The 13,329-nt window shown below is 35.9% G+C and overlaps 1 protein-coding gene across 1 annotated transcript in view; it reads right to left on the reverse strand.

Moving 5' to 3' along the window:
• Positions 1 to 2,113: 2,113 nt before the first annotated feature.
• Positions 2,114 to 13,329, reverse strand: part of LOC120316019 (fibulin-5-like) — a 39,731-nt gene continuing 28,515 nt past the window's right edge. Inside the window, exons 6-8 of the mRNA XM_039361117.1 lie at positions 9,327 to 9,453; positions 7,220 to 7,412; positions 2,114 to 5,805 (exon numbers count right to left, since the gene is read on the reverse strand). Coding sequence (XP_039217051.1) covers positions 5,644 to 5,805; positions 7,220 to 7,412; positions 9,327 to 9,453 — 482 coding nt within the window. The 3' untranslated portion in view covers positions 2,114 to 5,643. The remainder of the gene's footprint in view (positions 5,806 to 7,219; positions 7,413 to 9,326; positions 9,454 to 13,329) is intronic.

Below are 13,329 nucleotides of genomic sequence, written 5' to 3' on the forward strand. Positions count from 1 at the left end.
GCAGTTTCTCCATTGATGGATTGGTAGAAACGTTTCTGATTGGATTGAAATTGGAGGTTCTGCCTATAGTTTGCAATTCGAGCTTCATATCTACTGATTTTCCTGGCTATAGCTGTTATTTGTTGCTTTATTATTTCCAGTGCTTCCTTGATCTTCCTTGTTTCTAAGTGGTATTTCTTGATTAGGTATTCTTTGGTCTTCTTGTTCTTCAGCTTCTTTTCTTTCATCTGTTCTAGCTTGCTTGCATGTGATCTTAACTTGCTGATCTTATTTTCTAGTCTAACCTTCCATTTTTCTGGTGCACTGTTTGTTTGTTTTTCTTTTTTGTTGATTTTGCATCCCAGGTATTCTGTTATAACTGCAGCTGTGCTGTACATTAGTTGGTTTGTTTCTTGCAGTGAATTGGTGCTTATACTTGCTATTGCAGTATTTGCATCTTTTAATGCTTGTGCTAGCTGTTTCTTTGGAACAAGCTTCAATGCAGGCAGCCTTATTCTGTTGTTTTTGTGCTGTTCTAGATGCTCAGTTATTCTTTGTTTCAATTCTTTTATTTCTTTAGTTAGAGGGTTTTGTTCTTCCTGAGGAAGAGGTGCCTGGTTTCCAAATGAGAACAGTTGTATATCTCTACTGGATTCTTTCACTGCCAACTCCCCCTGGTTTGCCTCTACATTCTGAATTACTTCTTGTAAGGCTTTGATTTCTTTGCCCTGGGTAAACCTTTGCAGTTCGTCTAATTCTGTTTCTGTAAATACTTTATTTCGTGTTATAAATCGGCGTTGATCTGCTAGTCTCTGTTCTGTTATTTCTGATTCTGGATGTTGTTCTTTCCAGAACTGGTGCATTCGTTTTAGATATCCTCTTCTTGTTGGACTTGATCTGTAGTAACAGATCATTATTTCTTTGTTTTCCATCACTGTGTATCTGCGACGGGTAAACACCTTTTCTTCCAGTAGTTCTGCAGCTGCTGGCCCTGGTTGCTCAGCCAACAGTCCTGAGTCCTGTAACCCATTTTTCACCAGATATCCAGGAACTCCAATATCTAGTGCGGACCTTGTTAACCCGGGCGACGTCCGAGCCGGTATGGCATTCTGAAATTTACGTCTCACCATATTTTTTATGGGAGAGACACTCTTTGTCTGACTCCTCTGATGAGACCTGTCCAGTATGGTTGAACCTCTGGCATAGCTCTCATCTTCCTCAGAGTACACAAGCCCCACAACCACGTCAAGGTAATTATTATTATTATTATTATTATTATTATTATAGAAAGGAAATGGTAATCTGCACCAAAGGAAGAAAATTGAGGACAATGGTCTGCCAGTCCGAGAGATTGCCAACCAAGTGTTAATTAATGTCTTTACTTAACTCTACAGGAGATAAAAAGGAGAATTAGAAATAGCTGTCTGCTGTAGAGACATATAATGATGGCCTGGGAGGGAAAGGATTAAATTTGCAATACTAGTACAGATAGCAATAAATCACTCCTGGATTCCGATTCCTTTACGGCTGAAACAGAAGAGTGGATGATGGAAAATACTGGTTTAACTGTCTGATTATAATACTATTTATTTATTTTACTCTGCCTTTATTGCTTGTACAATTATTTTTATAAATTGCCCAAGCTGGCAAACATATAATTAATCTTTTTCCTATCTCTGTGTGATTCAACTGGGTGGCTTTGGGCCAATCACTCTCTCTTAGCCCAACCCACCTCAGAGGTTTATCTGAGTGATTGGTCCAAAGAAGAGTAGGAGGCATGAGTACTAGGTGTGTTTGCTGTCTTGAGTTATTTATCCTGTCTTTATAATTTTTTTAAAAAAGTAATAAAGGCAGGACAAAACAATAATTGTTTTAAAAAACCCAAATCTGACTCAGTTTGCTGGTTTGCATAATGTATTTAACCTCAGCAACATATGGAAAAGTAAGAAATTATGACTTGCTAACACTATTTTTTTCAAAATAAAATAATTAATAATAAAATGAAAAGAAACATTTGGTAGCAAAGAAGGAAGAATTTACGTTTGATCTCTACAATAGTAGCCAAGCAGTACAATCTGTTGAAAAATCCTACGGGAAACCCACCGTAATCCATGAGAACCACCCAGAAGCAAAATTATGTCTTCAGGCATAGTTTATTTACTTAATAATTTCCATATATTTCAGCAGGGTTTTCACCGGTTAATAATTTCCTCAGCACATTTTTCATAAAAGTATTTCACCATTAATATTGGCTTTTTATACAGCAAAGAAAAAGTATTTCTAACCCTTTGTGTCCAAGCAGCACTGACGCAATTGCATTGCCTCATCATATAATGCACGGCGGGGGGGGGGGAGAGAGAAATCTTCCTTTTGTGACTGAGCTGGAGCAGGAAACAAAATCATTTCAGTAAAGCGCTAGTAGATGATCATTCGATTGTTAGGGAGAAAAGTAACATAGTACAATAGTCCTCCAGAAAATGGACAATCAAATAACCATCACATATTTTTCCATCTGCACATGTAAAATACCTGTTTTGGACATACGTTCAGCATTATATGCATGAGCAACAGTAAACCTTTGGAACAAGTTTGTGGAACTTTAAAAAGAAATAAATGCTCTCAAGCCAGGTCATTCATATAGTCTGAAGTAATTATAATTATACAAAAGAAGTCATCCAAGGTTTGCTGCTGTTTTAGAGTCCAGACATAGATATATTGCCAAATATAATTTTCCTTTTTAAAAAATCTGCACAACTTTTTTTTTTTTTACTTTGAATAAAAGTTTAAACAACTTACAAATTGAGCACAGCTGGACTAGGAATAGAGCCTCTTACATGATCAGAACATTCAGGAAAATATAGCCCCTTAGTGAACATGTATGTTCACACTTTGGTTCTGAACAATATATTTTTGTTCCCAGAAAACTGGTGAAGCCAGTGAAAAAATAAAACAATTAAAAATAAAAATACAGTTTTTTAAAAAAATCAGTGTTTTGTTTGAGTTATTGAAACTATTACAAACCATATGTGCAGGAAAGCAACTTTTAAAAATATATATATCCTGCAAATGACAGAACTATGTTCGTTTCCACTATGATTTGTTTTGATTTTTACTCCCATAAATAAATGTTCCCTAAATATGTGTGGAAGTGCAATCACAACTATGATCTCAAGTCCCAGGACAGTGCAATCAGCTTTTTAAAAATCTAATTCTTACTGAGCTTCTGTTGAAATTTGGACCACATACTGTACATTATTTTGAATATGCATTGAGAAATCAGATTCAGCATAGCTAGTTCCTATTTTCTTAATCTCATGTGATTTTATCCATACTGGAAATCTTAAAAATGTTCATAATATAGTAAAAGTATGAAGTAATTCATGTGTTGGAAAAGTGGAATAGCCTGCCTCCAGAAGCAGTAAATGCTCCAACACTGGAAGTTTTTAAGAAGAGCCTGGACAGCCATTTGTCCGAAATGGTGTAGGGTTTTCTGCCTGAGCAGGGGGTTGGACTAGATGACCTCCAAGGTTCCTTCCAACTTTACTACTATTACCATTCACTTAATGACTACAATAAAAATGATCATAAAATTGGGTTCAGTCATGTGATAACTGTTTTATAATTGCACCAATTTAGAATGGAAATTCTGGTCCAACTGTGGTCATAAGTCCAGGACTAACTGTATGTTTTAATATAATGCCTACAGGTAGATGTTGGGTAACAACAGTAATTGGGACAAAGAGCTCCATCACTAAGCAACACGGTTATAAACTGTGTTACCTGGCATTTCCATTTTAGGTCATTAAGCAAATCCTGTTAGCTTTGATGTCACATGATCACCATTTGTGACCTCCTGCTGGTTTCCCCATTGACTTTGCTTGCCAGAAACCAAATGGCAATCACATGACTGCAGGACACTGTAGTGTCGTAATTGCAAGCTAATTGCCAAGCAATAGCAATAGCACTTAGACTTATACCACTTCATAGTGCCTTACAACCCTCTTTAAATGGTCTACAGAGTCAGCATATTGCCCCCAACAATCTGGGTAATTTTTTTTACTGAAGGATGGAAAGTTGAGTCAACCTTGAGCCCATCAGGATCGAACTCCAGGCTGTGGACAGAGTTAGCCTGCAATACTGCATTCTAACCACTGCACTCCCAGGCCAAACACCCAAATTGTGATACTGTCACCTCCAGAGATGCCACGACAGCTGTAATTTGAGGGTCAACTGTAATTTGCCTCATTCAGAAGTGTCATAACTTAAAACTGTTGCTGATCGAGTGGTTGTTAATCAAGGACTATCTGTATTTAGAACATATATCACTGAATATAGTACATCTAGTTTTTTAATATGCAAAAAAAGCTTCCTTTTTCAAGGTCAAACCAGTAACCAATTTAAGGGATGCGGTTACTTGTTACAATTCTTTAAGGCATTAGATATTCCCATTCTGCTTCCCAAGGTCTTTAACTGGAAACACTGGGAACTAAGCTAGGAACTTACATACTCTGTTATTGAGCCATCCTAATTACTAGCCTGGGTATTTCTTGAATTGCAGATGCATGTTTTTCCTATGCAGAAAAAAAAGAGTAATATAAAATAAGCATAATACAACTAAGAATAAAAATGGTTCTGTTAGAGTTGCTAAAATGACATATATGTGTGGATTTTTTCTGCTGATTTCATATTGAACTATCATTACACAGCAGTAGGCTGCTTTGTGACTATTAAGGAAATGGGCCTGGAATAGATAATGAAAAGATAGTGGCCTCTTTTTGAGTAAATATTTTAAAGTATGTCATTAAATTACATCATACTATCCGTAATGGCCATATCCAAAGAATTGTTTTATGTGTGCCTGTTTTTTTTGTGCCTGAAATGACTTTTTAAAAAAATATTTTAAAGTTGAGCATTAAGTTTGACATGCCATTCTAAGTTGTTTCAAAAAGCTGTTTTTGAAAACTATGTCTATTTTAAGAACAGGTTGCCTAGAGTGTAAATGGGTATACTCAAGAAGTATACGTGCAAAGTTCTCTTAAGCAAGTGTTATAGCTGTGATTGGTTTGGATTCTAGTTAAGATCTCCAGGCAGTCAATTCCCTGGCCTGGAAATAAAGGGGGAAAGTATAAAACAAAGCCAATAAGGAATTATTCTCCCTGAATCAAACCCAGGGTTCGGAATGTAAGATTATTCCATAAAAAATTTTTTTGAGAGAGTAGCTGATGCTTTCCTGGTCCCACAAGCATTTTTTACTTGTTTTTCTTTAGTTTTTAGAAAACAACAGTAGAAGCCAACTTTCCCAGTTTCTCTAGTGTTTTGGCTAAACAGCATTGCCATTACAGTGAAAATCTTCACAGTTTTTAAAGCTTTTAATCACACTTTAGAAAAAGTTTGGAAAGCAAGACCAAAGTACCTAAACACTCATGAGCAAAATAAAATAAAATAACTCTATGGAATCCACTGATAATTCAAAGCTCAGGTGCCTTTAAACCACAAGAAGTACTGTCCAGTTATTGTAACATGAACCATTGTGACATGTCTGAATATTAATTTCAAGTTGAATTGTTAGAAGAATTGACTTCTGAGAAAAAAAGTTTGGGCAGAAAAGGGTCCTTTTTCAGCTGCTGCTGTGGTAGTTTTAAAGAAAGCAATGCCAGTCTAGGTTTAGAATGGATATTGTGATACATAAATCCTCAGTCGAATGACAGAACTTCCTCTGAAATTGATGACAGTGTTAACAGTGACCATCTCCAGGTCCAACACAATGTCACGTGGCCCCTTCAGAGGACGAGTCATCACAAGCGTGGCACTGATAGGTCCAGTTTGCTGTGTGGAGAAAGCCAAGGAAAGATGTTGAAGTATTTCAAGCATAGCATGTGGCCAAAAGCTGTCCTCTTAAATATATATAACAAAATCGTGGCTCTGTTGTATAAGATTTATTTTTGTTGGTGACTCAAGACTATGGCCATAATCACTACGGAGAACACTTACAGCAAATCTTGCCAAACCAGAGCATGGTGATGGTGGTGATCTAGAATGTATTGGTTGGGGGAGAGTGGTCTGAATCTGAACTGAGTCCTGCACCAGCAGTTTTACTGAAAACAAGTTGCCACTTCACTTCTGTGGATCTAGTGTTGGATAAATACTGTGTGAATGCAAAGGGCTATTGACTGCTGCCTTTTCTGGTTGTGTTTTTGATTGACTTTATTTTTTAATTGCTGCTAATGTTCTGCAAGAGTTGGAGTAGCAAATAGGATGGATATTTCCCTGTCTTATGGGGAATGAACAGATTGGGAAAATAGCTCAAAAGAAAAGAGTCTGAGATCAAAAGACATAGGAGGGTGGATTATATTATTTAATAACTGATTATTTAAACTACCAATTTTTCACCTGATTTGGTTCCCAGTAGGTGCAACCACTAGAAACAATAGAACCAGTCTTGGTTTTCAGAGATTGTAGAAATTTAGTCTTAAAGAAATAGGTGTCTGAATTGTTCCCCTTGCTTCTTCCTTCTTTCCACTGATGGAAGCATTTGAGAGGGCAGAAACTGCTTTATCAAAGGCCACTTAAATCTGGAGTAAGGCTGTTGTAAAATTGCATTCCCATCTAGCCCTTCATGAAGCCTTCTTGGGAAGAAGACTTTAATTCACTGCGTCACATTCTGGAGTGAATTGGGGTTCTCTCTTCTGCCTCACTGCCTATTCTACAGTGCTCAAAAATAAAATGATTATATTGAGTAAGTTGGAAATTCCTGGGAACTAACGCCTTTTTCCCAGTTAGCATATAGCTCCCTGAAAAAGTCACAAACAGGTTTTTGTGGAGATAACTTCCATGTTTGCTCCAGTGCTTGCTACACTGCTTGTGAATGTCTGAAACTGCTTTTTACTTTATTTCAAGTAATGGCACTCATCTAGCATTCTTTATAAAATGAATACTGTATTGTTGTGATGATTTTACTGTTCAGATAGGCAATGTAAGCAAATGTATAAGACAGGCTACTAAATATATTATCATTGTATAACATCATGGTGTTAATGATGATTTAAACATAATACAGTGCATTATAGTGCTGAGTGAATAAGCACCAGTTCACGAACAAAGTTTAAGTTATAAAAATTTTCAAAAGTATAATTTTAAATTTTTTTAAAATTTTAAGATGTAAACTTAAAAACCTCTTAAAATAATACAGATTATTTTAAAAAGAAGATAATGAAAGTGTCTATTTGTAAATCTCACTCACCCGCATATAGAATTCTCTGCCTTCATTTCCTGATTTAATCTGAAAGATGTAGTAAGCCCCAGGGTAGCGAGAGGTTGCTTGCATCTGAAATACATCGGAGGGCACAGTACGTCCTGATACATCCATGTCTCTGTACAAGATGGTGAATGGCTGGTCTCTACAGCTAGGGTTTTCAGTTGGACATATACAATGACTGCCAAAACAAAAGAAGTATTATTATTATTATTATTAATTATCTGGTTGCATAGTCAGCCAAATGTTTAGACTGGATTTGACATTTTTGTCCATCTATCAACTTACTGATTTACAAGGACCTTGAATATTTTTAACATTATTTAATAAAGCTTAACACATTTATTATAATGTGCATTATGATGAATTGTTATTGTTAGCTAAAATTTCATACCTATTATTATTTTTGCTGTTATAATCAAATTATTATAAGCAAATAAGAATGCTACTTTCTGTGTTGTTTAACAGCAAACACATGAGTGCTATTTTTATGCTGAGATAGTTAAATCTTAATGTATCTGTTTGGATGTTTTAATATTATATTTTGTATTTTATTGATCTACACATTTTGCAAACAGTCCAAAAATTTGGTGGTAGTGGTGGTTGTTATTAACATATTGTGTATTACATTATCCAGGAGACCACAATGCTATTGCAGGGTAGTTGTTTGGCTACCAATTTACCAGTTCTGTTGTGAGACATGCTTGCAATGGTGCACCACAAAAAGGTGAGCTGGCTTCACACCAGAAAGAAAGACAAACAGCTCTTCTTGCAGCGTTACCCAAGGCCCCTCCCTTCCCTGGAACCACCTTGCAAATGGTGTCACAACTGAGAAGATTCAGAGCTGGCAGGAATCTGGCTTCCTGTACAGAGGACCAACTAGTCTCCCCACCGAAGTAAGGAGTAGGAAGTGGGGATTTATCTACTTGCATATAACAAACTGCTAGGTGGACAGAAGCTGAGGCAAGTGATGGAAGTTCACCCTGCCACAGAGTGCTGGGATTTGAACTGCTGGAGCAAAGACCATCTCTAGCGTCATAAAACCACTAAGCCACCGCGCCTCTCAAAGGCTTGGTCAGTGGATGATATAAAAATATAATAAATAATATATTGCAGAACGTAAAAAGATAGTTTTCATTTCACAAATAAGATGATGACCCTTGTTATAATGTAATATACAGGATAGAAAAAAATGAAAGTAAAAAAAGTATATCAGGTTTATTCCATAATTTATTTAATTTGGTATGCACAAATTATTTGAGCATAAATTAGTGTCAAAATATTTATAGTTTGAATTCATAAATCTAAATTCAGGCATAAATCATTGTCTGAAGAAATATTTTTAAAATGTTATTTTCCATTTCTTTTGTTTCTCTGGGTGTTTAATTATGTATATGACATTGCATTTTTAATTTTGAAAAGAGATTAGAGATGACTTTGCCTTGTAGGGCCTTTAATAGAGTGTGTGAAATAAGCATGTATTAACAACATACTTATGAAATAGCTCTAATTAATTTTAAAGGCAATTGTATATATATCACAGGAGAAGAGAAATGTTATTATTTCATAAGCATTTCTTCTGTTTTAGTTGTAAATAGCTGAGTATCCTGCCACCTGGTGACCGGATAAAGAAGTATTTTTTATCATTGAACATTTCCATTCTGAAAGGAAAAAACTTGAAAGAATGAATTTAGAATGAAACTATGGAAAATAGCAAACTGTACTGACAAATATTTTGTATATTTGAAAATGCTATTTTAGAAAGACATGCATACTGTAAAAACTGCATTTTTAGATATTGGCTATTTTATATATAACACAGCAAGAAACTGGGTTTGACAATGGCTATGCACTTAACAAGTGGCTATGCAACCCTTGATTTCTTTGGGAAATAAATATTTTCAATCATTGGTCAATTTCACACTGAGTTCATCTCTCAAAAATAATGGGAGAATACATTCTAAAATCAAGATTGAACAGGGCTAGCAACCAAAAATAGCAAGTGCAATTTGAAAAATAACCAAGAACTATACTGTATAATGTGCTCCCTGTAGAATATTATTGCCCTAATTTTTTCTATTAATATATTACCCACTTTTCATTGATCCGGATATAAGGATCCTCGCATCTTACTGGGTCTAGGCATTTGAATCCTCCTTGGAAATTAAAACATGTTTGCTGCACGTTACAAGTGTGATTCCCAACCTCACATTCATTAACATCTGAAATGAAGAAAAAACCCAGAAAATATGGCATTATAATAAATATGTTAGTGCACAGTGTTCAGTCATAATATAAACAAAAGTTTTAAAAACCTTGTCGGGCTGTGCCAATAGGATGAAAGACTGGGATCTCCCACTTCTGGGTCTACATATTCTGGTCCTGCCTTCCTGGCTTTGAATAGCAGCCTGGTGGTTTGAGCTGTCAGTTCATACCCTGCAGTGCCTTACTTGGCAATCTCCCTTTAACCCCTTCATTCTTTAAGACTCCACCAATTCATTCTTGGAAATAAAACAACTGTAATGCAACATTCAGATCACAATGATTTATTACACTTTGCTTATTCTTTATACTGAGCAAAATTATAAAGTGCAAGATTCCTGGTTAAAACATTAACCTATATTTATGAAATAAAACAGTCTTGAAATAGCAATAGCACTTAGACTTGGATTCACGAAATTTGAGGCTTTTTGGAAATTTGGGTATCATGGAAGGAAGGATATTCAGGAGAAGTTGCTAGACCAGTGACGGCGAACCTTTTAGACACCAAACTGCAACCCAAACCCCGCTTATTTATCACCGGGTGCCGGGTGGGTGTGGGCGCGGTGGTCATGGCAGACTGGGTGAGCGGGGCCTGGGTGGCGGGGGCCAGTCCCTCCCATCTCCAGGGCACGGCACGTGTGCCCATAGAGAGGGCTCTGAGTGCCACCTTTGGCACGCGTGCCATAGGTTTGCCACCACTGTGCTAGACCAAGCCAGAAATCAGTGGAGTTCCATAGTTTCCCATGGAATTAACTTATTGATTTCCAGGAAAAGGGATAATCCAATCAGAGAGGAAGCAACTGATGTGATTCCTTCGTGTATGATACAAAGTCTGGCTGAGTATTACAGTTTGTAGTCTGTCACAAAGGCTGGTAAGTTTTAAGTGACTGTTTTAAGAATGCAATTTGCAATAGTCCTATCAGATAGTCCCCTTCCCTGAAATGATACTTAGTATGTTTAGGGGAGTCTTTCCCAAACATTGCCCAATGCTCAATAGTCTTGGGGTATATTGGATTTTAATTCCTGCTATCAGTTAACAATGATAATATCATCTTATATAATCTAACACAGCTGTGGAGAATAACAGATAGGGATGTTGGAAATGGACCATGAAAATTTGGATTTGAATTTCATCACTACAAAGCTTACTGGGCATCCTTAGGGAGTTTATGCACTCACAACTCTAGTGAGACTAAAATGAAATTACACACTAAAGTCTAGAGATCTTCAAAGGTTGGGTGAAATGTAATATGAGAGAAAACAAAACATGTTTCCATTATGCACAACTCTGGACAATGAAGCTTTCTGACGTGTAAGAAAAATAACCGAACAATGATCAATACAGCAGATTTTATAATAGCAGAGGAAAGGAGAATTATTAATAGGAAGAAGAATAAAATGCTTTCTCTGAATTTGTTCAGGAAGTAAGGCAAAAGAGAGATCTCAGATTAGCACCTAGCTGTATTCGTGTGTGCGGAAAGCAGAAGCTGGCACTGGACCTGGCCAAATACGAGGCAGATTGCAACACAAGGCAAGATGAGACCGGCGTAAGGGCCTGGAAGAGCCAGCAACTGAGGATAGGCATCCAAGCGTCAAATGGAATGAACTAGCAATTTAGGCTGTCAGGACTGCATTGGGTCTAGGATGTGTAGACTTCCCTGATGTTGTATGCTATTCGCTAAATAAATAAATAAATCTCTTAAATAAGGAGCCAAGTGGAGGGGTAAAGAGGGAAGGTAGACCTTAACTTTTTATCTACTACCTGCTGCCCACTTGTGGTCAGTAGGTCATGTGCAATTAGATTTGGACTTCCAATACCAAAGGCACTGAATGAACACAGCTTTAGTTTCAATTTTGAGAAGGATTAGATTTCTAAAGAGATTACTTAACATTAATTACAAGAAGTCACATAACGTCTTTCACTTTTCCGTTTCTGATAATTTTTCACATACTGTAGTACTTTAAAAAAAATCACTATATCTCTTTAGCAAACTAAAACAAAAATACTTGTTTTCTTGCTAATTGTTGTTGACAGGCATTGGGAACTAAGAGTTGAAAGATGTTTAGTGGCCTTTATAGCCAAAGTAGATCTATGATCAGCATTCTCCACAGTGTTCATCTGTGCAAGAGAACAAACACTTTGTATAAATGAAATAAGTTTCACAGAAAAGAGAAACATATCAGAAATGACTAGAAGAATGAACCTTAAGAGATCCAAGTGGATTCTGCTTACTCTTGGGGAAAACTTGCATAATTTGTGAAATATCTGGGTAAACTCGTCTACTACACAGTCTAGAAATATATTTTCCAATTTGTAAGCCAGTATATTTTTGGCAAAAAGAAACAACTTTTGGCTGATTATTATATGTTGGAATGTACCAGAGGAGAGGGATATATTCATGATTATTACATTTACTGTAAATAAGATAGAAACTGACTAGGCCAATCTTATATGTAGAAATACTAAACATAAGAAGCAAACTCACCAACCCACTTTGAAATTTCTACAAACTACTAAATTTTTAACTGTGGGTTTTTTGTCACAGTTTCTAGGAAGATACATAAAAAGAAGTTTTGAAGGCATTGCTTGGACATGGTTTTACTATAAAGAGAAGAATTTAGGAGAGAAGACTATCAGACATCAATAAGGAATCCCTACTTTCGTGATTTGACCACTAGTGAGTAAATTGTATAATCCATTATGCTTCCACTTATGTTTGCTGCCTTTCAACTGGTCTGTCAATATAACTAGTTGAGTTTATGGACACTTGCAGTAGTTTCCCCTTTCTAGATGGGTTTCATCATAAATTAAAAACTTACTTGTTTACCCAAGCCTTTTATTGGTTTCTGTATTTTCTTTCTTATTACATGCCCTAATTACTGTTTTTAGTATTTTTTATTAATTTATTTTAGTGTTTTAATCATTTCTGAGTTTTTGTGTTTCTATTGTAATTTCCCCCTATTTTTAGTATATTTTTTGCTAATTTCTTCAACTTTTTAAATGAAAAGTTGTACAGAAATACAGCAAATAATTACATTAAAAATGAGCACTTAGTACACACAGCTTTCATAAAAAATGTTATTTATATCCCATTTTTCATTTAGGAACTTAAGGCAGCATGCACAGCACTTCTCATATGTTTCTCATAATATTTTATTTTTTAATTTATCGAGTTTCTACACCATCTCTTGTAATAATAATCCTGTGAGGTAGGTTTGGCTGAAAGAGAGTGACTCAGCAAGCTTGATAGGTACACTACAACTTTTAAGCTACACTAAAAGCTGGGTTTACCTACTCCTAGCCCAACACTTTAATTACTATGCAAGACTGGCTCTCATTTAACATTACCAGAAGTCAGGAGGGTCCACATGATATGGTTAAAAAAAAAAAGATCAAGATGATGGTCACAGTGATTCAATCAAAGCTCAGCACATAAAAAACAACAACAGATGGAACTGTGATTATACCATGGTGGCTGACATCTTGACTTTTTAACCATAGCCTGCGGATACCCCTAATAGAGACTGAGTTTTCATTACAAGTCTTATACTATCCTTTCTCAGTTTGGATATAAACGTATGAACAATTGGTTCTCTGTAAATCTAATTATTTATGTTTCATTAGCTACACCAATTGCATTGTTGTTTGGAGGAAGAAAGGCAACAAGCTTATTGATCTTGGCCTCTTCCTAAATAAGAAATAGAAATTTTTTTGAATAACTGGTATGGTATACCCAGATGAAGGCTATGTACTGATTAATCTTATATTTATACCCAGCTTAAACTCAGCAAACAAACAAAAAAGGGTAAGGAAACTACTGAAAAGGAAATTGTAT

Source organism: Crotalus tigris, unplaced genomic scaffold, assembly GCF_016545835.1.
Source record: "Crotalus tigris isolate CLP2741 ecotype Arizona unplaced genomic scaffold, ASM1654583v1 scf7180000019204.250258, whole genome shotgun sequence".
NCBI lineage: Eukaryota > Metazoa > Chordata > Lepidosauria > Squamata > Viperidae > Crotalus > Crotalus tigris.